Source organism: Oryctolagus cuniculus, chromosome 15 (genome assembly GCF_051225735.1).
Source record: "Oryctolagus cuniculus isolate XC-2025 breed Fujian yellow rabbit chromosome 15, ASM5122573v1, whole genome shotgun sequence".
Classification (NCBI taxonomy): Eukaryota; Metazoa; Chordata; class Mammalia; order Lagomorpha; family Leporidae; genus Oryctolagus; species Oryctolagus cuniculus.
In genome coordinates this window covers 22,888,347-22,912,931 of record NC_142881.1, presented here as the reverse complement: position 1 = coordinate 22,912,931, position 24,585 = coordinate 22,888,347, and the positions used below count along the sequence as shown (strand labels likewise).

General features: G+C 41.7%; 1 protein-coding gene across 6 annotated transcripts in view; it reads right to left on the bottom strand.

The window, feature by feature from the left end:
- The window catches only part of SORCS1 (sortilin related VPS10 domain containing receptor 1), a 589,194-nt gene that overhangs the window by 362,702 nt on the left and 201,907 nt on the right, over positions 1-24,585 (bottom strand). For all 6 annotated transcript variants that reach the window (XM_051824151.3, XM_051824146.3, XM_051824152.3 and 3 more), the window contains exon 2: positions 13,731-13,798. In XM_051824151.3, the coding sequence (XP_051680111.1) occupies positions 13,731-13,798 (68 nt within the window). The remainder of the gene's footprint in view (positions 1-13,730; positions 13,799-24,585) is intronic.

Sequence of the window (24,585 nt, the reverse complement as noted above, 5' to 3'; positions counted from 1 at the left end):
TTTAAATTGTACATATTTATGGGTACACTGTGATAATTTCATGTGTGTATTCAATGGGTGATGATCAAATCAGGCTATCATTTACATCTCCTTTAACATTTAAACAATTTAATTAACAAATGATTATACATATTTATGGGTTATAGTGTGATTTTTAATTTTTTTAAATTTTGGAATTACATTAAATACCTGTAGTGCTTTGTGGTACAGTGCAATAGCCAAAGTACATAGAGCACATAAACAAATCATATTAGGCAACTAGCCTTTTCATTTCCCTTATGATAGACTTCAATTATCCTGCTGTTCTGTGATACACCAGAATCCATTACCTTTACCCAACTTTGTTTGGGTACCCATTATCCAATATGCCACCATTCCCTTATGCTTCCCAGACTCTAGCAATGACTACTTCAAATTCATATAGAATTTAAATACATAAATATATTATACAGATTATTAAACTATAAATTTAACTCCCACATATGACTGAAAATATGCAGCATTTCCTTTGTGTCTGGAATATTTCACTTAATATAATTACTTCTATCCTGTCCATCTTAATGCTAGAGTCAAGATTTAATTCTATTCTACGGCTGAGTAATATTTCACATTTTCTTTACCACTCATCTGTATATGAGCACTTAGGTTGATTCCACATCTTGGCTATTGAGAATAGCACTGTAATAAACATGGGAATTCAGGTTCACTTCCATATGTTGTTCATTTTCATTTTTATTTTACACCATTTATTGAACTCACCTTCCTACATCCCATACTCCATTCCTGCAAGACCTAAAATGTCAGCTCCTTTCCACCTCTTCCTACTTCACTCACTGCTGTTCTCATGGTAACCATTTTTGTTTCTTTTTTCAGTGAATGCTCAACATGACGCCAAGTACTATGGTGTAGATTACAGTTGAGTGTGTTGCCAAAAGTTTCATGTGTTCAAGTATGGTCTCCAGGGTGGTAATGTTAAAAGGTTGTGGAACTTCTAAGAGAAGAGGGACCTAGTAGCAAGTGCTTAGGTCGTTGAGGGTGCAGCCTTTGGAAGGGATTAATGTAGTTCTCATGGGCTTCAATTTGATAAAAGAGCAAGACTGGTGCCTCCCTGATCTCTGGATTCCATTCTTGCCTTCCATTCTTGCCACTCTTGTACTTGCTCTTGACATGGTACCATTTCTTTGAGTCCCTTACCACAGGCCAAACAAACAGGGCCAATCAATCTTGGGATTTCAGCCTTCCCAACTGTGAACTAAATAAATCTCTTTGCTTTATATACAACCCAGCTTCAGTTATTTTGTTACAGCAAGGAAAAATGTAACAACAGACCATCATAACTTTTCCCTGAAATCCATATTTTAATAACTCTTTGCCTTGCCCTCATCTTTCACAGATGCCTTACTTCCTTTGGGATACATATCAAAATACTTGGCACAGAAATGTAAATTGACCACTTCTACTCACAGACCATATAGTGATGTGGTGCAGTTTCCTCTGAAGAAACCATGCTAACAGTACCTACAGGTGCCTGAATGCAGTGTGTGCTGAGTAAGTAAATAATTAGCCTTCTTGCTGATCTAATTCATCCTCCTTCTTTGATACAGAGCTCAGGTCTCCTCTCCTCCAGGAAGTTATCCTTTTCCCATCCCAGTGGCAGCTCTATTAGGACACTTGACATAATCTAATCTATCATTTATTTATCCGTCTCCCCCATTACTCTGTGAATTCCTTCAGGGCAACAATCAGATCTTAGATGTTATTCACAGCTTTATTCACACCATTGAGCAAGAGTCCAGGTATGTGTCTATTTATACATTCAAATAATTTGTCAAATCTCACTTGAATGCCTATGTGTCAGGTACTTTCCTGGGAACTGAGAAAAATAAGTCAAATAAGGTCTCTGCCTTGAAGGTGCTGATGTTTTAGTGGTGGCATCAGACAACAGACAAGTAACAAGATCATTTCAGATCATGACATGCACAGTCAATGAAAGAAGAAATGGTAGAAAGAAGTAAGGGTTCATTTATAATAGTGTAGGTATAAATGGTTTTCTAAAGTAAGTATGTATTCAGGCACAGCCCTGAAAAATGACAGGGAGCCAGCCATGCTGAATGGAGAATGACACTTATGTTCCTAGAGGGCATGAAATTGTGTCCTGGAGACCTTTTGACTTGCTTTGTGCCTAGTACATAACTCTATTCAAAGAATGCTGAATACCCACTGTTTGATCCCCTGTTAATAATAAGCTAATTTTGACATAAAAGGACAAATAAATATCACATGAGTAGGAAAGTCCTATGAGGGGCTCTGAGGATGTGGAGACATTTGGCTTCTATCAGGAACTGAAGGGCGGTAATCTATATCTCAAGATATAAGATTTCACCATTGGTGATCCAAGGCACTGCAGCGAAATGAGAATAAGCATTCTAAATGCTTCCTGAATGTATAACCAGGTTGGACATCAGAATTCCAGTTACTTTGCTTTCTCTAGTAAAAATTTCCACAGTTGCTTCCTTAGCTCATATTGATAAAGTTATTAGAACATCAGTACAGTTTTGCTGAACTGTGTAACTCACCCATTATTTGCTAAAAAGAGAATTGGAGAACTCAGCAGAGAAGCAATCACGGAGACAAAAGAAGAATGCAGAGGAATAGGATGAGGAAACATTCCCACAGAGTCTCATAGACCTAAGAAGATAGATAAAGCATTTTGGGCAGATGGAGGCAGATCCTTATGGAAGCGGGCTTTGCGTGGTATGCAACAAGCCTTTGCTATTATCAAGGGGGCTGCCAAGAGTGCCCAGGACTCTGTGGACATAACCAGATGCCTTGACTGGAATATCTGCTTTCTTCACATTGGCCACGGGTCATGTTCTTCCTCCATGAGTGCAATGTGATGGTGTTTGACTAGATCATTTGGCACTGTATTCACAATTGAATCTCTAACACACAGGGCATTGATTAAAAAGGCAGGATGTAAATAAATGCTACTTTCAGCAATCTTAAACCACTTCTCAATATAGAGCTTCAAAGCAAAAAGTTTTGAGTATATAATAGCATCCAGGCTCTATTTTGGCTGTGGAGCAAACAGAAAGCTAAACAAAGGCACGGCCACAGTCTTTACAATTCCAGGCTAGCACAGAAACAGAAAGATGTCATAACATGTGCATAAACTTTCTACACATTTACCACATTTTGTTATTATCTACTGACTGTCAGCCCTTTAGTGAATTTTGAGTTTGTGGAAGCAAGGATGAGTTTCTTCATCACGGGACTATTACTTCTGATTACCTCGCACAGTGCTCCGTGCACAGTAGTCTTCTTGTAGATGTTTGCTGAACTGAACAAGATAAATATACAGTTGATAAGCACTTAAGACAAAGACAGATACATAAAGTATTGCAGGGTTAATGAAGAAGCAATTATCTCTCCCTGAGAACTACATTGCCAATATACACATGAAAAGATGCTCACCACAAATATTGTTTAGGGAATGCCACAAAAGTACAGTGAGATCAAGATAACGTTTTGACCCAAAATACTGGCAAACAGGTTAAATATTTAAAATACCCAGTTCTGGTTAAAAAAATCTGATGAAACTTGTGATTTATTATTGCCTGTGAGTTTATCAACTGTCCCTACCTTACATGAGAACACTTTCCGGTATCTATTTGTATTAAAAATATACATATTTTGGATACAGCACATCATCTTTAGGATTTTATAGTTCTTTATAAAGTTATCAAAATGTAAGGGCACATTAACAAATGGGATTATTGAAGCATTTAATATAATAGCAAACACTGAGGGAATTAAAGATCTGGCAGAAAGGTAGAGAATAATGCAATGTAGGCATTAGCAGCCTAGACTTAGCATACATGCCTGCATGACCACTGGGCTTGGTTCTTAATTTTTCTAAACCTTACTTATCACATCTTGATACCAGAGACATTAATAAGACTATTCCATAGGTTTGTCATGAGGATAAAAACACTAAGAATACTTCCTGGTATACAGAGAGCAATTTGTAAGTTAATTAAGCACACAGTTCTTCAACTTACTATGCAGCATCCATAGGGTGGGACGCTTATAAAATGACCCATTTTTGAAAATGTATTTCTCTGGTCAGATTCATTGTTTTATTTTTTTTAAGATTTACTTTTGGGGCTGGTATGCTGGTACAGCAGGTTAAGCCACCATCTATAATACCAGCATCCCAAATTGAGGTATCCTGGGACCAGAAGCAGGCCCAACTAACTTCATTCCACAGCTCCTTGATAGTACATACACACTAAACAAAACAGGAAGGAAGCCCACTGTAACAAATATTTGCCAATAGAGAACAAGATTTAGGTTTTGACTAAAACAAGTTAGGAAAGATTTGAGTAAAACTGCCCCTGCCTTCACAATAGCTAATGTATAACCACTACACTTGCTCTTTGGAGGTGACATGTTAGAGATATACAAAGACCCCATAGATTGCGAGACCTCAGTGGCCTGGTCTCTCTCTCTCTCTCTCACTCACTCAGCCCCTCCATTTCCTCAGAGCTTCTCTGTTTCTTACTCAAATCAAACATTGCTCCTTGTTTTTTCAACACAGTGTCTGGTCTTATAAATTGTCACTGACACCAGGACACCAACCCGGACTCATCTCACCAGTTTTCCTGCAACAATATGAGCACCAGTTCAAATCCTGGCTTTAACATTTCTGATCAAGCTTCCTGCTAAGGCACCTGGAAAAGCAGCAGATGTCCTGGGTACTAGGGTACCTGCCACCGACGTGGGAGAACCAGATGGAGTTCCTGGCTCTTCACTTCGCCCTGGCCTAGTCTTGGCTATTACGGCCATTTGGGGAGTAAAACAGCAGACAGGATCTCTCTCTCTCTCTCTCTCTCTCCCTCCCTCCCTATGTAATTTTGCCTTTCAGATGGAAAAAAAATTTTTAAAAGATTTACTCATTTATTATTGGAAGGTAATAACAGAGAGAGAGAGAGAGAGAGAGAGAGAGGTATCTTCCATCCACTAGCTCAGGCATCAACAGCTACAACAGGTGGGGCTGGATCAGGGTGAAGCCAGTAGCCAGGAACTCCATCCTGTTCTTCCACATGGGTGGCAGGAATGCAAATACCTGGACTAGAAGCTGTTGTCTTCTCAGGAACATTAACAGGAAGTTAGACTGGAAGTGGAGCTGTCAGAACTCAAACCAGTACCTGGTATTGGGTGCCAGCATCAGACACAATGCCAGACGCCATGACTCACTTTTAGAGAAAAAAGCAGGTGTCGGCATCCGGTGAATAGTATGTTCATATATTCTTTAACTAAGAAACAAAAAAAATAGTGCTACTACTCTTGCAGCTGGATTATAAAGAGAGGAACAGAACCACTCTAACTCTGAACGTCACAGACATCAGGAAGCTAGAGCTGTGTGAGAAGAAACTATGAGCACTTTCCCAAATTTGTCACTGCAATTTTGAACTCACTGTAATGAGCACAACACTACTGATTATTTTAATAAAATAATACTGTAAAACCAGGGACTGCAAGCAGCTCCATGCGATATAAACCTGGGACAGGAATGGGAGTTATAATACTTACAAGAATCCAGAACCAAAGGCCACAATCCAGAATATCTCTTGACCCAGGATGGAAGCTTGATTCTTTCCTGAGGGCCACTGAGGAGGCACTCCAGATCTGGATGCACAGGTAGGAGTAGCACCACAGGACTCGGGTAACACGAAGAATTCCCACGCAGGAAAACCATCAACCCTGGTTTTATCCCTTTTATTTTGGGGCTGTATGTCTCCATCCAATAGTCTGGTGTTCAGAGCAGAGTGAACACTGGATTTTGTAGCAAAATACCCTTCAAAGCAGGGATGAACAATCGGACTCAGACCCCCCTTGGTCTTCCCTCTGATGCAGAGTTGGGAAGAGAAAAGATGTTTTCTTTTCTCTTTTTTTTTTTTTTTTTTTTTTATTTATTTTTTGACAGGCAGAGTGGACAGTGAGAGAGAGAGACAGAGAGAAAGGTCTTCCTTTGCCGTTGGTTCACCCTCCAATGGCCACCGCGGCCAGTGCGCTGCGGCCAGCACACCGCGCTGATCCGATGGCAGGAGCCAGGTGCTTCTCCTGGTTTCCCAGGGGGTGCAGGGCCCAAGCACTTGGGCCATCCTCCACTGCATTCCCGGGCCACAGCAGAGAGCTGGCCTGGAAGAGGGGCAACCGGGACAGAATCCGGCGCCCTGAGCGGGACTAGAACCTGGTGTGCCGGCGCCGCAAGGCGGAGGATTAGCCTAGTGAGCCGCGGTGCCGGCCCGAGAAAAGATGTTTTCAACGAGTGGGGATCACCCACGAGGCTGGAGAAAGGCTCACAGCCTTCAGAGCAGCTTCCTTCAGCCTGAACCCCAGCAGCTCTTCAGACAGCACAGAGCACCAGCCCCCAGCTGCTGCCTCAGGGCACCCCTGACCCAGTCTGGGCCAACTCTCTACAGAGGCCACTCTCCTGAGGCGCACTGTGTAACATCCAGCTGACAGCAAAGCATGCCCTCGGAAGATGGGAAAACAGGACTGCTAGTGCAGAACCGCATAAAAAGCCCAACTCACTGCCTACTAGAACCCCATGCTCCTGTGTGCCCCAAACCATGTTTTGCCACCTAAGAATTTCACAGTGTCAGAGATTTAGTCTGAAACTTGCTTGTGCCTTACGTGAATCGGAGAATGGGGCAGTGAATTTGAGAAGTCAGCCGTGTCCGTCAGCCTCTAAGACAGAGAGGTGCTGCGAGTTGTGTCTCCTTTTAAAGAGAACACAGTATTTTCCGCTCCTTCCAGAACTGCCCAGGGCTTTCTCACCAGCTAGGCCTGTCTCAGCAGAGGGCTGATTCTACTGTACAAGGAGGAGAGGGATGAATATATTTCTTCTTAGAGATACTGTATCTAGATTTTGACATTTTATTTATCCCCACTTTTAAGCTTATCTTGCTTCCATATGGTAAAACCACCACACTCTACAAATCTCAGAGATTAATCTACAATGAGGTAAAAAGGGTTTTAAGGCGCAGTTAATTGTTTGGTGTCAGATCAGTCCTCTTTCCTCTCAGTTTGACTCCCTGAGTGAACAGCACAACACAAAACAAAATCCGCAACCTGCTCCAGGATTAAGGTGTAATCAATGACAAGACCAACTGGGAACAAATGCTCATTAATTTGGTCCAGCAGCTTCCCGCTCTGTCATCCCTGTCTTGTGGATTCACAGAAGGTTAAATCCCCGGGACATCAATGCAAGGTCAACCGCACGTTGGCCTCTCACCATTCTGACACCCCAAAGGTACCTGCCACTTGCCTGCATCTGAATACTCAGCTGATAAAACTTTTGAAGAATAAGAGCTGAACTGAATAGTATATGTAACTATTTTTTGGATAAAAAGCCATTTATCTGTTGCCCAGTGTTTTTGCAGCAGTGGGGCAATTTACAATGCAGTAATGCTGGGGCAGCACAGCCATGAATACACCACTTGGGAGGCCAATATCCCTTTTCAGAGTGCCTGGAGTCCTGGGTCTGTTTCCAATTCCAGTTTCCTGTGAATGTATACACCAGGAGGCAGCGGTGATAGCTCAAGTACTTGGGGCTCTGCCATCCAAATGGGAGACCAAGAATGAGTTCCAAGTTCCTGGATTGGGCCTGGCTGAGCCCCAGCTGTTTTAAGCATTTGGTATGTGAATCAATGGTTGAAAGATTATCCCTTTCTCTCTCTCTCTCTCTCTGCTTCTCTGCCTCTCAAATGTTGAAAAAAAGTCACAGTGATTTGAATCCCCTGTTCATATTCATTAGATATGGGATATTATATATACACTATATAAAATGATATAAAATGATACATACATATTTTTGTATTGTTTATTTGCTTAGATATTGAAATATCCTTCAGAAGACAGAACTCTGGAAAATAAATAAGCAAGGAACATATGGAATTTTCTTTTTTTATTCTAGTTATTTCCTTTTTTATTTAATAAATATAAATTTCCAAAGTACAGTTTATGGATTACAATGGCTTTCCCCCCCATAACATCCCTTCCATCCGCAACCCTCCACTCTCCTGCTCCCTCTCCCATTCCATTCCTATCAAGATTCATTTTCAATTCTATTTATATACAGGAGATCAATTTAGTATATATTAAGTAAAGATTTCAACAGTTTGCATCCACACAGAAACACAAAGTATAAAGTACTGTTTGAGTACTAGTTATAGCATTAATTCACATTGAGCAACACATTAAGGACAGAGATCCTACACGAGGAGTAAGTGCACAGTGAGTCCTGTTGTTGACTTAACAATTGACACTCCTATTTATGGCATCAGTAATCACCCGAGGCTCTTGTCATGAGTTGCCAAGGATATGGAAGCCTTTTGAGTTCGCCGACTCTGATCTTATTTAGACAAGGTCATAGTCAAAGTGGAAGTTCTCTCCTCCCTTCAGAGAAAGGTACCTCCTTCTTTGATGGCCTGTTCTTTCCACTGGGATCTCACTCACAGAGACCTTTCATTTAGGGTTTTGTTTTGTGTGTGTGTGTGTGTTGTTTAGTTTTTTTTTTTTTTTTTTTTTTTTTTTTTTTTTTTTTTTTTGTTACCAGAATGTCTTGGCTTTCCATGCCTAAAATACTCTCATGGGCTCTTCAGCCAGATCCGAGTGCCTTAAGGGCTGATTCTGAGGCCAGAGTGCTGTTTAGGACATCTGCCATTCTACGAGTCTGCTATGTATCCCACTTTCCATGTTGCATCATTCTCTCCCTTTTTTATTCTATCAGTTAGCATTCGCAGACACTAGTCTTGTTTGTGTGATCCCTTTGACTCTTAGACCTAACTGAAATTGATTACTTGGACAAGTGAGATGGCATTGGTACATGCAATCTTGATGGGATTGTATTGGAATCCTCTGGCACATTTTTAACTCCACCATTTGTGGCAAGTCAGCTTGAGCTTGTCCCAAATTGTACATCTCCTCCCTCTCTTATTCCCACTCTTATATTTAACAGAGATCACTTTTCAGTTGAATTTCAACACCTAAGAATAAATGTGTGTCGATTACAGAGTTTAACCAATAGTATTAATTAAAACAAAACAAATACTAAAAGGGATAAAGTATTAAGTTGTACATCAACAGTCAGGACAAGGGCTGATCAAGTCACTGTTTCTCATAGTGTCCATTTCACTACAACAGGTTTCCTTTTTGGTGCTCGGTTAGTTGTCACTGATCAGGGAGAACATATGATATTTGTCCCTTTGGAACTGGCTTATTTCACTCAGCATGATGTTTTCCAGATTCCTCCATTTTGTTGCAAATGACCAGATTTCACTGTTTTTACTGCTGTATAGTATTCTATAGAGTACATATCCCATAATTTCTTTATCCAGTCTACTGTTGATGGGCTTTTGGGTTGATTCCAGGTCTTAGCTATTGTGAATTAGGCTGCAATAAATGTTAAGGTGCAGACAGTTTTTTGTTTGCCAATTTAATTTCCTTTGGGTAAATTCCAAGGAGTGGGATGGCTGTGTTATATGGTAGGGCTATATTCAGGTTTCTGAGGAATCTCCAGACCGACTTCCATAGAGGCTTTACCAGTTTTCTTTCCCACCAACAGTGAGTTAGTGTCCCTTTTTCCCCATATCCTCTCCAGCATCTGTTGTTGGTAGATTTCTGTATGTGAGCCATTCTAACTGGCGTGAGGTGAAACCTCTTTGTGGTTTTGATTTGCATTTCCCTGATTGCTAGTGATCTTGAACATTTTTTCATGTGTCTGTTGGCCCTTCGGATTTCCTCTTTTGAAAAATGTTTATTGAGGTCCTTGGCCCATCTCTTAAGTGGGTTGTTTTGCTGTTGTGGAGTTTCTTGATCTCTTTGTAGATTCTGGTTATTAATCCTTTATCTGTTGCATAGTTTGCAAATAGTTTTTCCCATTCTGTTGGTTGCCTCTTCACTTTTCTGACTGTTTCTTTTGCAGTACAGAAACTTCTCAATTTGATGCAATCCCAAATGTTAATTTTGGCTTTGACTGCCTGTGCTTCGGTGGTCTTTTCCAAGAAGTCTTTGCCGGTGCCTATATCTTGCAGGGTTTCTCCAATGTTCTCTAATAATTTGATGGTGTTGGGTTATAAATTTAGGTGTTTAATCCATGTTGAGTGGATTTTTGTGTAGGGTGTAAGGTATGGGTCTTGCTTCATGCTTCTGCATGTGGAAATCCAGTTTTCCCTGCACCATTTGTTGAATAGACTGTCCTTGCTCCAGGAATCAGTTTTAGATCCTTGATCAAATATAAATTGGCTGTAGATGTTTGCATTGATTTCTGGTGTTTCTGTTCTGCTCCATTGGTCTATCCATCTGTTTCTGTGCCAGTACCATGCTGTTTTGATTACAACTGCCCTGTAGTAACTTGTCCTGAAATCTGGTATTGTGATGACTCCAGCTTTGTTTCTGTTGTACAAGATTGCTTTAGCTATTCGAGGTCTCCTGTGTCTCCATATGAATTTCAGCATCATTTTTTCCAGATCTGAGAAGAATGTCTTTGGTATTTTTATTGGTATTGCACTGAATCTATAAATTGCTTTTGGGAGAATGGACATTTTGATGATATTGATTCTTCCAATCCATGAGCATGGAAGATTTTTCCATTTCTTGGTATCCTCTTCTATTTCTTTCTTTAAGATTTTGTAACTCTCATCGTAGAGATCTTTAACATCCTTGGTTAAGTTTATTCCAAGGTATTTGATTGTTTTTGTGGCTATTGTGAATGGGGTTGATCTTAGAAGTTCCTCCTCAGCCGTGGCATTGCCTGTGTATACAAAGGCCTTGATTTTTGTGCAATGATTTTATATTCTGCTACTTGGCCAAACTCTTCAATGAGTTCCAATAGTCTCTTAGTAGAGTTCTTTGGATCTCCTAAATAAAGAATCATATCTGCAAAGAGGGCTAGTTTGACTTCTTTCTTCCCAATTTGTATCCCTTTAATTTCTTTTTCTTGCCTAATGGCTCTGGCTAGAACTTCCAGAACTATATTGAATAGCAGTGGTGAGAGTGGGCATCCCTGTCTGGTACCAGATCTCAGTGGAAATGCTTCCAACTTTTCCGCATTCAATAGGATGCTGGCCATGGGTTTTTCATAAATTGCTTTAATTGTATTGAAGAAGGAACATATGCAGTTTTCTAGCATGTCTATCAGCATGTGGGCTACTTCTTATAATTGTGTGACCTTGAATATACTCTAAAAATAAGATACAATAACACATGTCTAGCACTAAGTTCCATGACTGACACACTATGGGTGCTTCATAAATTTTTAAAAAACTATTGTTGTCTCTCCTACCATTTTCACTAGCAATATAACTATCAGTAAACAGCACACTGGACTTAAGGACACAGAGTCTATTCGAGAAGAGAAAATATACACATGAACAAAGTAAAAACCAACACTCATCTCATATTTTTATTGTAACACTTATGATTGGATGGCGTATTGTGTATTTGCATTAGATTTATCTTCAGGGGTTTGGCAATTCTAGATGGTTGCTTAAATACATTGTTCAGTAGAAGTATATAAGGCAGGTTACATGTAAGAAAATTTCTCTCTCACCTGAACTGTCCCCCTCCAGAAATTGTCATGTAAAGTACAGAGCTTATATCTGTGCATCCATACCTGCCCTCACCTTCCTTTCCCTAACCAGAGAAACCCATGGCATAAAGAAGTTCATCAAGATACCTTTAGTAAATAAACAAATGATAAAGCAAAGTCATCTTTGATGGCTGAGCAGTAGAAATACAATTGTATTCACTGGTCTATTCAAAAAGACTTACTGGGTGACATCTCTGTATTAGGTTCTATCCTCAGTGCCACTTATGCCATGAGGATTTCTATTCCACTGAGGGTTTCAATACTGAATTTTTGACCCAGGAAAGATTTCTGCATAAAATGTATGCATCATTGCAGGAGAAAATGCAGCCACACTCAACCATCTGGTTTCCCTGAGGCAAGGACGAACCAGATGACTCAGAACCATGGCAGGCTCCCTTCCTGGTTCTCTCACCATCCAGGACGGCTCCACTCCTCCTGAGTATCATCACCCCACAATGCTGAGAATGGTCACCATGAGTCATCCAACTACGCGAGTCACACCAAAACCTTTGTCATAAATAGTTTCCTTCTCATTCTCTCATCACTGTACTAAATGGCACTTTTAGGAAGATGTACACTCTTCTCATTCTTTCAGGGAGCTTTTAAGAATATAGTGCATCCACAGTAGAAATTCCTAATATACAACATATATGGCATGCATGGCAAATGGCTACTGTGGGTATATTAGAAAAGCATATTAAATACTTGTGAGTATAATTATACATACTGAAAAGATTGCAAAGTATTCTTGCTGCATCTTCCTGAGTTTCAGCCCATGACAACTGCTGCAAGGAGGCTCAATGCTGATGCAATGTGGTGTTTGTTTTATTTTAGTATTAAGATCAGAAAGAATGTGCTTCCTCAGCCACGATGCGAGTCACAATGCTCCATCAGAGAGAAGGCTGCACACTGAACCTGGGCTTCCATAGGCAGGGCAACCTGCTAGCTCACCTGTCCCATGGTGCAGTCAGAGACTTGGCTGCTACCAGCCTCAGTCCCACTCAGACAGAATTGCCTTTTAATGTCCTAATATGCAGACTACACTTGATATGGTTGATGCACTCCAGAATAGGAAAAAAATGTTGGCTTTTATTCTTATATATGTGCATACATTAGAGAGATATATCAAGGAAGCATCAGCTTATTCAGATGTGGAGATTCTGGTGAAGGGTTATTGAATTTAAATAATATCTTGTGTGCCAGGCCCTCTGATGCAGTAAAGAATTACCGTACTTCATTGATGCTCTTACCAAACTTCCCACACTTTCAGTCACACCACTGAATATGATCCCTGGGGTTGTCTCCACCCTATCCCTGGCTCAGAGCTACTCATGTGATCCAGGCCTAATCAATCAGAGAAGGTGCTCTCCTGGCATGGACAATTGATACTGGCTGGTAAGAATGACCAATCAGGAATAAGATGAACAACACAGATTTTCAGAAACAAAAAGAAAAAAAACAGAATATATTGAGTTTCTGATGAGTTTCTGATCCCTGGATTCAGACCCTGGGCAACCCAAGAGCACATTCACGCTGGTATTCAACAAGGTCCTCTGCACACCAAGGATTTGTACCCATTCATTTGAAAAGGTGTTTATTGCATATTCAATGTGCCTAAGGCAATGCAGCGTGCATCCCAGAGACAGTGGTGTGTATACAAGTGTGCAAGTGCATCTATGTGTGCTGCTGGTGACTGCAGAACCATGGAGAAGAAGCTGTGAATGTGTGGCCCTGGTGGGGAGCCCGTGTTCTACAATCCTCGAGCCTGAATTGTTCCCTTCTGCAGAGACCTCTGCTCTCCTGCTCCAATTAGCTCACTGATGAGTGACAACTGGGGCAATGAACTAATAAACAGTTTGGCAAAAAGATCTAACCGACTGAAAGAAGGGAAGGCTCTGGCCTGCCTGGGCATTGAACCCAACACATTGAAAAGGGAAGCAGAGAAGGAACAGAGGAAGGAAGGGGTGCACACGACCAGGAACCTTTCCACTAGGCAAAAGGAGGTGGGAGAGCGCAGTGTTGAGCGTGCTGCTTAAATAACAGTCATTATTAACTCAATTTATCCACGTACCTCCAAAGTGAGCTCTCCGTGATGCTCCCCAGGTTGTAGTCATAGAGCTTTGTCAAAATGAGAATCACCTGAAGGCAAAAGGAGAAAATCATGGTTAGTCTCAAACAATTACAATCTCTTAGAACGGAAATGGCCCAAGGGAGGGCTTAGGAGTCCTTTAATGGGCGCTTAACATAATTGAATGAATTGTTACAGCATTTGCTGCACTGGCTGGGGAAGGGTGAGCTTGCCTTCCGGTGAAATGTGCACCCCTTCACACACACACACACACACACACACACACACACACACACACACACACACCTTTCTCCCTGCCACCCTCTCACGGAGTGACCTGTATTTCTTCCCCTGATGTGTTTGACCTGACTTTCAGGCAAAGCTGGCAGACCTGTCAAGTATGCACGCCACAAGGCAGCCATTGAGCAGATGGTTGTGATGGAGGAGGAGCAATGATGCAGCTCCCAGTCCGAGTAGCTGGGGCACACTGGGCTGGTTAACTTCACTTCTCTGAACCTCAACAGCCCCATTTATTAAAGGGGCCAGGGAAAGGATAGTGCTATCTTCCAGAAAGTGTTGTTGTGAGCTGTTCAATTAGGTAATAAATGCAAATTACATGTCAAATAGCATGGTGTTCTTAAATGTTTGTTCCTCTCCTCTCTCCTTGTGACTTTGGGTTTTAACTGTTTCTTCTGACTTTCTAACTTCCAGAAAAGGAATTAGATAGAAGACATTCACAGCCATAGCAAGGCTAAGCAACAACACTTTAGCAGGAGCAAATTTGGATTGAAAGTAACTTGGGGGCCGGCACTGTGGCATAGTGGGTAAAGCTGCCGCCTGTAGTGCCGGCATCCCACATAGGCACTGGTTCGAGGCCTGGGTGCTCCACTTCCAATCCAGCTCTCTGCTGTGGCCTGGGAAAGCAATACAAGATGGCCCAAGTGCTTGGGCCCCTGCACCCATGTGGAAAACCCAGATGTGGCTCCTGGCTTCAGATCGGCGCAGCTCTGGCCATTGGGGCAATCTGGGGAGTGAATGAGCAGATGATAGACCTCTCTTTCTTTCTGTCTCTGCCTCTCCTCTCTCTGTGTAACTCTGACTTTCAAATAAAATAAATAAATCTTTAAAAAAAAGAAAGTAACCTGAACCTTATAGAATTCAGGGGTGGAAAGGCCTCTATTAGATACAAACTATTAAAATAAAAATTAGGAACAACTAAAAAGGTACCTGTGGAATTTCTTTTTGGAAACATAAGCAATCAAACCCTCCTCTGATTTTAAGCCATCATGGTTTTTGTCATCACATAGAGAACCCAAATTATTTAGTTCATTTTTTTCAGAATCCAACAAACATTTATTAAATATTTATCAAGAATCCAGGATTTTGCCTGGGCTACTTGGGCAAGAGACTTGGGAGTGCATGATCCAGCTGGACAGAAAGTGTTGCTAGAGAAAAAAGAGGGCAGTTAGAGCAGGGCTGATCCACCCCTACTCTGAACACTCACTCTGGTCTCCTCACAGTGGCTTGAAAGGGCTGCTGTTTTAGTGCCAACAGCAACGAGCAGGGGCCCCCTTATGACCTGAAGTCCAGGAGTACCAGGACCCTTGGGGGGATTCCACAGGGCAGCATCTTCCCAGGCCCAACTCCCATCCCCTGCTTCTTCACAGGCCAGGAAGGAGCGCGATGGGGCTGCGGAGGTTTCTATCTTCCTCCTGGTATTCATAACCTAGAACACTGGCCGGGCTCTGCTGCTTCCAACTCGGCAGAAGAATGTTGGCATCGACTTCCTGGAGCTTTTCATACAGCCGAGGGATCAGTCCTAGCTACAGCGAGCACGGAGCACCCTAACCTTGAGTCCTGAGGCAGCGAGCTGCTGGCAAGTGCTGAATCCTTCCAAGTTCCACTGTGCTAGCGCAGGGCTTGATTTACCAAAGACAGCATCAGGGAGGAGATTCTTAACACTTCTTTCCAGCAAGCAACCTCAGATTTGTTCTGAGTTCAAGGAAATGAAGAACTGCAGTAACCTCAAGACAGGCAGAGCTCCATGAGGACACATCTTCCAAGGCTGCCACCCTCCCTGAAACCACAGCACAGGTTTTCTTCCAGGACCTGCTCAAATACTGCTCCTTTAACAAAACGTGAGCATGTGCGAGGTGCGGGGCACCCTGTGGGCACATCAGATGGCATGCCTGTAGCGGGGGCATATGCTTAACAGAGTCGTGTGCCAATTAAGTCACTCTAAGTGCTAAATTTCAATCACCGCCATCCCAGGAACGCTGATAGTGGCAGCAGGGGGGCTGTTTGTTTGAAGACACAGAACGGTGTGGTTGTTCCACCTCGGTATGATTTTGCCCGACAGGGACTATAAATCCCCCACCAAGAAAATGGGGGTGGGCATCACGCAGTTCTAGGTAGCTGCTCCCGTGACACTGTCGGCACTAAGCTAAACAGTGTAGTTCAGCTGGTTGCAAGCCTTGTCTCCCATTCATCCAAGGAGGGAAATCAAAGGCGCCCCAGGGAAGGAACCTTTTAACCCAGCATGTAATGGTGTGGAGCCACTCACGCAGGCACACGGAGATTATTTAAGCAATTCCCAAGGGCGGGCAGGCAGGCAGGCAGGCAGGCAGGGAGGTAGCAATACTTGCCAGGCTAGTAAAACTAAAATGCCAGTGATACTTTGAGGCAGTTTATCAATACAGCACCAGAAGAGGCATCCTTTATGGCATTTCAAAGAATATCTACTTCAATCAATCTATTTAATCTTCCTGTTTGCAGAATGCAAGCAAGAATGAAGCGAGAACTGCTAACCTTTAGTTACGATTTCGATCAATTGTTTGAGATCTCTCCTCCTTCCTTTTCTCACATAACTGCCTAAGTGTGTGACCTACCACCTTACTCCTGGACAGTGATGCACCATCATTGTATTAGATCTGTTGTGTGGATTGTTGGTTACCTTTTCTGTTCTGGTTAATTAGCAATACTATTTAACAGAATCAGCACCTACTAAAGAGGCCACAGCCAAATTTACTCCTTTTAAATGAGGAAAAGTTAAAGAGGCAACTGCCTGCCTTGTTCTTATCCTATTGTCTACATTTTTTTTAATTTCCCAAAATATATGTTATTTTGAAAGGCAGTGGGACTGTTTAATCAAATGAAACATTATATTTGCTTAACTAACAAAAATAGTCATTCATTTGGTAAAAACTTCATGTACAGATTTAACTAAATTTAAGTGTATGGCAGCTATAAATTCAGAGAGAAAGCTGTTTTGATGAATACACACATAAAATAGAGTACTCACCAGCATTCCGTTTATTTCTATATCTTATTTTTATTATATAGGGCCCAAACACTCCTGTTTCAAAACAGTAAGTGCTGTATGTATGCTAATAATACTTTTAGGTTCCAATCTCAGTAACATATTATTTTTAAATAATATAATCTAAATATCCACGGCTTGATAACCTGCATGTTCATATACCAAGCCTTCGGATTCCAGTTATTTCCAGAACTTTGCACAATGTGTGATCTCAAGTACTTCCCCAACCTCTCTAGGAGTTGCTGTTCCCACATGGCATCTACAATATTCTTTGGCTGTGGTCCTTATTGCCACACTCCTTGCTTACTGTTTCGGGGGGAACTTCACTTTGTCCAGGTGCTATTCTCAAATCATCCATTCCTTACAAGAGAAGAAGATACTAGGACCAATGCCAGGTTTTGTGCAGCGACAGGTGAGGGTATTCAAGGGAGTGAGCAAGGGCTTCCACCCCCGTACGGAACAGAAGTTTCAAATCATAGCCTCACGAAATATTTTATCACCTTTCAGCCAGGGCCTTCCCAGATCCCTACTGAATAATTCCATTGACTCTGTACTGGGGTAGGAAACCATCATAAAAGACTCTGTGAGAGGAAAATATCAATTCACTCCTCCCTTCTGGCCTCAATCACTTTCTGCACTGGGCTAACAAACAAAAGCACTGGTGAAGATAAACAGAGACACTGGTATCAGAGGATTAATAAGACAGTTCACTGTGAATCAGCAAATGTTCATGGAAAATGTCCTGTTCTATCAAAATGGCAGCACAAGCCTTATTTCTAGGCATGCATTAAAATGAATTAACCTGGCAGCAGTATAAATTAACTGATAGGCAGTCTCTGCTATAAAATGATCAGTAATGTTACATCTTTGAATAAGACAGCATTTTTCATTATTAATATAAATGTAATTTTAAAATGAAACTCCAAACATTTAAGGAACCCTTATAATGACTTCCGGATCATCTAATGGTATATTTTGAACATGTCTGCATTAATTAAATATTAGATTGTGAAGAACCAAAATTTGCCTATAATTTTTAAGTGGAAGCACAGGAATTTCCCATTTCTTTTCTTAAGGAAAAACATAGGATTTCCTGCCTTACCTTTGCTAAACTACAGCAATCACCCTAAATGGGAACTGGGTGTCCTTGTATTTTGTAAAACACTTGAACTGGCCACTGCTGTGCACCTTATCTCAACTTAACCTCAAAGAAATGTTAGAAAAAGTGGACAAAGCTCCTCATTTCTCAGTTATTAGGGATCTGCATTCTGTGTCCCTTCTCTGTGTCCAATCATGGCAGCAGCATCTCAAGGAAAATCAGAAGTGTGTCTTTAGGCTGTTTACTCGTGAGCAATTTGGGCTACATGATCTTACGGCTTTTTCACTCCCTGTGCTCTGCAGTTCCAAATCCTCAATAATGTGGATGACAACAAAATCCTATTCCATAAAATAATCTGATTTCTTTTTTATTCTTCCATTCAATAGTGGTTTGAGGCTGACTTGGCAGGCATTCCTGGACTTGTATCTCATGTGGAGACTTCACAGAGTTCAAGTACACTGATGCTCACAGGTCCTCTCACCTGCAGCAGGTCACAGACTGGTTCAGATGAGCAATGTGAGGGGATATACTGAGGGTGCCAGCACACTGGGGCTGATGGTGAGCTAGCTACCCTCAGATTTCTACCACCAGCAGTCCTTGAGGTATCTTCATTTTACCTGCTCAAATGGTCACCCTCTACGTATTGCAGCAGCAGCTTGCTAAAAACCATTGAGTTGGGTGTATTTACAGATGTGGATAGAAGAAACAGACAACAGAGAACAGTAAGAGGCCTAAAGATGCTGGCTTTTTGGCACAGAAGGTTAAGGTACCACCTGCTACGTGGGCATCCCATATGGGCACCAGTTGCAGCTGCTCCACTTCTGATCAAGTTCCATTCTAAAGTGCCTGGGAAATCAACATAAGAATGGTCCAAGTACTCTAGCCCCTGCCATCCACATAGGAGATATGAATGGAGCTCCAGGCTCCTGGTTTCAGCCTGGCCCATCTCTGGCTGTTGTGCCATTAGGGGAATGAACTGTTGGATGGAAGACATCCTCTCTCTCTCTCTCTCTCTCTCTCTCTCTCTATTTCTCTCTCTCTCTCTCTCTCTCTCTGTGTGTGTGTGTGTGTATAACTCTGCCTTTTAAATAAAAAAAAGTTTAGATAAAAATAAGGGGGCTAAAAGACCTAGAATAACATTTTTATTGGTATTATGAAGAGTTGGATAAAAAAAGAGAGGTATTCGATAACCAGAAATTTCTTTTGTTTTTGTTTGTTTTCTTTGTAAACAAATTTTAAGGAAAAAAAGCAAACTCTCATTGGGTTTCTATAAAAATATGCCTGTTCCAGAATGTCTTTGGTTCAGGAAGCATTTATTCAGCTTTCCAACTTAAAGGTTTTTTTTTTCCTTTAGGGAACCATGATTCTTTTAAGAATCTGATCTGCCAGAATCTATGAGCATAAAACAATGAATATAACTTTAATGATATCACTGATCTCCTGAGTCCAAGGAGCTCATGAATCCAAGAATAAGAACTTCCGTAATTCCTAGAAAATGAGAGCTTTGTTAAGAAGAAAGGACTTCTAGATATAAAATTCTGTACACTTAATTCAATAAACATAAATTAAGTCTTGTAAAAGGCAGGAATAAAACATATATGCTGTGAGGACACAAACAGAAAAGATCATTGATTCCAGTCCCTAGAACCTCATAATCTGGTAGAGAGGCAGTTGTATGTACAAACCATTAAAAAATAAGGAAGAAAAAGGTATGAATCAGCAAGCAAGAAATGTCATCAGGGTTGCAGTATTCAAGACAAATCCCATGAGATGTGTGTGTTCAGATGGAGATGGAGGGTATAGACAGGGAACTTATTCTAAGGGAAGGGAGTATAAGAATAGTGAGATACCTGAAAGCTCAGAGAGCAAAAAGGCAAGAGTAAGTCCTCACAGTCACCTAAAACTTAGTCTATGAGTCGAGAAGCATAGACAGTCCAGATACATAAAAGCGAGGGCCTTATGTATTAGCCACAGCAGTGTGCTCTGGTAGAAACAGAAAAGGCTTTCAATCAGTACGAGATTAGTTTTCGACTCAGAATTCAGGCATGGTATTTTTGAAAGGCAATACGAAGCAGTATACTAAAAGTGATTCAAATAAATAAAGGGTGTGTTATCTCTTATAGCAGAAAGTCCAGAGTTTGTGCTGTTCCAGGACTAACTTAGGCTAACAGTGTCATCAAGGACCCAAGTGATGGCTATGTGTCCACTGTGACAGTATTGACATGCAGTGTCGGGCACCCTCTTTGTTTGCAAGGCAGGTGCAATCACAGCTGCATCCAACGGAGAAAAGAACGACCTCTGGTGTGTACACATTTTATTTTACAGTTTGGGTGGATATTCTTTCCCATAGCCCATTCCTGCCAACTTCCTTCTTTTTTTTTTCTTTTTCAGTATGATTTTCTCCAAAGAAACCTTTTATTTAAGGAATACATACTTCATACATTTCATTTCACATATTTCTTAAGTACAACTTTAGGAATATAGTGATTCTTCCCACCATATCCTCCCTCCCATCCACTCTTTTTTTTTTTTTTTTGACAGGCAGAGTGGACAGTGAGAGAGAGAGACAGAGAGAAAGGTCTTCCTTTGCCGTTGGTTCACCCTCCAATGGCCGCCACAGCCGGCACACTGTGCTGATCCGATGGCAGGAGCCAGGTGCTTCTCCTGGTCTCCCATGGGGTGCAGGGCCCAAGCACTTGGGCCATCCTCCACTGCACTCCCGGGCCACAGCAGAGAGCTGGCCTGGAAAAGGGGCAACCGGGACAGAATCCGGCGCCCCGACCGGGACTAGAACCTGGTGTGCCGGCTCTGCAAGGTGGAGGATTAGCCTAGTGAGCCACAGCGCCAGCTCCCATCCACTCTTCCACCCCTCCTCCTCCACCCTCTCCCATCCCCAGCCCCAATCTACACTAAGATCCACTTTGGATTAACTCATACACAGAAGACCAAGTCTATGTTAAGCAAAGAGTTCAACAATTTGCATGAAAAAAAGCAAAAAAAAATCAACAACAACAGAAAAAAAAAACTATTCCTCAACATTTGAGACAAGGGCTGTTCAACGTCATTGCATCTTGAAGTTAATTTCACTTCTTTTTTTTTTTTAAGAAATGTAATTAACTTTAAAGAAGCACCTAAGAATGATACATCTTTTGCAAGCATTTAGACATAATTATAACATAACATGTTGAGGACAGAGGCAGAGGTCCTGCATGGAAAGTTGGTGCACAGTGACTCTTGTTGTTAATTTAACAATAATACTCTTAAGTATGACATCAGTGATCACCTAAGGCTCTTGACATGAGCTTCCTAGGCTATGGCATCCTTCTGAATCCACAAACTCCATCAGTATTTGGACAAAGCCATAACCAAAGTGGAAGTTCTCTCCTCCTTTCAGGGAAAAGTACCTCCTTCTTTGATGACCATTTTTTTCCACTGGGGTCTCACCCACTGAGGTGCTTCATATAGGACATTTTTGCCACAGTGTCTGGTTTTCCATGCCTGAAATGCTTTCATGGGCTTTTCAGCCAGACCAGTATGCCTTAAGGGCTGATTCTGAGGTCAGAGTGCTATTTAAAGCGATTGTCATTCTATGAGTCTGCTGTGTGGACTGCTTCCCATGTTGGAGCATTTACTCCTTTTTAATTCTATTATTACTACCAGTCACTCAGTCCTATCCATATGATCACTTTAACACTTAAGATGGTATTTTACCACCTGGCCTAAGGGCATGTGGGGTCCTATGGCAAGTTTTTAAAGCAAACTTACCCTCACTAACAAGATGCAGCCATAGGCCCGGCACTGTGGCATAGCGGGTAAAGCCACTGCCTGCAGTGCCAGCATCCCATATGGGCACCAGTTCTAGTCCCAGCTGCTTCTCTTCTGATCTAGCTCTCTGCTATGGCCAAAGAAAGAGTAGAAGATAGCCCAAGTCCTTGGGCCCCTGCACCCACATGGGAGACCCAGAAGATGCTCCTGGATCCTGGCTTCTGACTGGCACAGCTCCAGCTATTGTGGCCAACTGGGGAGTGAACCAGCAGATGGAAGATGGAAGATTTCTCTCTCTCTCTCTCTCTCTCTCTCTCTCTCTCTGTATGTGTGTGTGTGTGTGTGTGTGTGTAACTCTGACTTTCAAATAAATAAGTAAATCTTAAAAAAAAAAAAAAAAACACTGTCACACCAGGCTGCAATGAAGACTGGGAAAACCAGGAGCTGGTGTTTTCACCTGGCATGTTCTCTGTTAAGAAGTATATTCTGCCAGCACAGAAAACATGGGGACTGGCAACCATATACAACTTAATAGGGTCTTCTACGGTGTGATCATAAATAAGTCACTTGAATTCTGAAACAAATGCCCTTATTAATGACAGGTAGCATTTGTTTGGTGTCTATTCTGTGTGCCAAAGTCCATTAGTAAAGACAGTGCAAGCATTTATCTTCTTTTTTTTCTGATGAGAAAATTGAGGCATATGAAAGCTAAAATAATCTGAATCACTCAGCTAGTAAGTAGTGAGCAAGTCTAACACAGCACAGACTGAGTCATAATCACTGTGCCAAATTGTCCTATAAGGCCTGCTGTCTGCAATGAGTATGATTATTAATGAAGGCAAGGCAGATCTACTGAAGTGCCCTCACTTTCTGTTCACTTCAAAAGCATCTATTGAAGACCTGTTAGCTGTCAGACTTGTGCTAGTCACAAATCCCTTCCTCTCACTCTGCCTGCTTCCAGACACTTCTGGAGGATGCTTTCCTTATAACAGACAGGTTTGAGTTTTAACTCTTTACTGACCTCAGGTTAATGACATTTAAACATTTTATCTATTTTTTAAGTTTTTGAATCCTAGCAGGATCCTCTTTGGCAGTTGATCCTTCTGTATAACTCATTCCAGAACTGGGCTAGCCTCAGTTCATGATTCCTCATCTGGAATGTCCACACACTTAACTGCAGATTTCAACAAGCTATCTGACAGCTTCATCATCTTAGCAAGATTTAAGTGAAGATATCATTGTGCTTCTTTCAACTGATCAAAGAGGTGAGAAATCAGTAATTGATCACCTGGATTAAGGTGCCCTTGAAGGGAGTTGAAATGTTGGTATGATGTGCATGCACATAACATACATACAGACACACATACATGCACTTGCAGTCATTGCACACAAATGACCTATCAAGTACAATCGCAATTGGAGGAGTGAAAACCCAACAGAAAGAGTGGGCTGAATATGGGGTTTGAGTTCATCTAGAAAATAATAGGATTTCCCTTCCAGAAAGTATTTAATCTCCAAATGACCTTCATTATTCAGAGAAAACCACACATAATTTAATACAATGTGTAATTATGTAATATGCTCTGTATGACACTGAAATTGACTGAGTTAACCAGCCACTGCATCTCCTCTGGGGAAATGAAATGACAAGACAACCAACAGTGATTCAGACAGAGACAGGGGCACATAGATAAATAAATCAATACCAGGTACACAGCAAATTGTAGCATACATAGCCTTTGTGGAAAAATGTAATATTTTTTGGTAAATTTGTTTGATCCTCCCTCAGAACTTGTTCATCCATAGCGCCAGCAGTCATTTGCAGCTAAGACAAAGACATAAGGCCACAGTGCCTTATGATGAGTGATGGTGTCTTGTCCCAAACTGCAGCTCTACCTCAAGGCAACCTCTCTCTCTTCTCCTATCTACTGAAAGCCAGATTCTTTGCTATTAATAATCAGTAAAAATATGATTTTGATAATAGACAAATACACTCCTGTTCTAGAGCCAAGTCTTGATAGTTAGCAAAAAAAAAAAATTCCAATTTAGTTTGTCATATCCATTGTATCTAAGGTGGCTTTTGATGAAAATCTTTTTAAAAATATTTATTTATTTATTTATTTATTTATTTATTTTGAAAATCACAGTTTTAAACAAAGAGAGACAGAGACACAGAGATCATCCATCCACTGGTTCACTCCCTAAATGGCTACAATGGCCAGCGCTGGGCCAGACAGAAGTCAGGGGCCAGGAGCTTCATCTGGGTCTCCCACATGGGTGGTAGGGGCCCAAACACCTGAGCCATCTTCTGCTGCTTTCCCAATCCACTAACAGGGAGCTGGAGCAGAGGCAGAGTAGCTGGGACTCGAACTGGTGCCCCTATGGGATGCCAATGTCTCAGGAGGTGGCTTAACCCTCTGTGCCACAATGAAAATTTTGAAAATATGAACTTTTGGGGCTACTACTTCCTATGCCGCTCCCTGCTAATGGCCTGAGAAAAGCAGTGGAGGATGGTCCAGGTACTTAGGCCCCTGCCACTCATGTGGGAGACCTGGAAGAAGCTCCTAGCTTCAGCCTGGACCTAGCTCCAGCCATTGAGGCCATCTGGGGAGTGATCTAGAGGACAGAAGATCTCCCTCTGTTTGTCTCTCACTCTCTCTCTACCTGTAACTCTG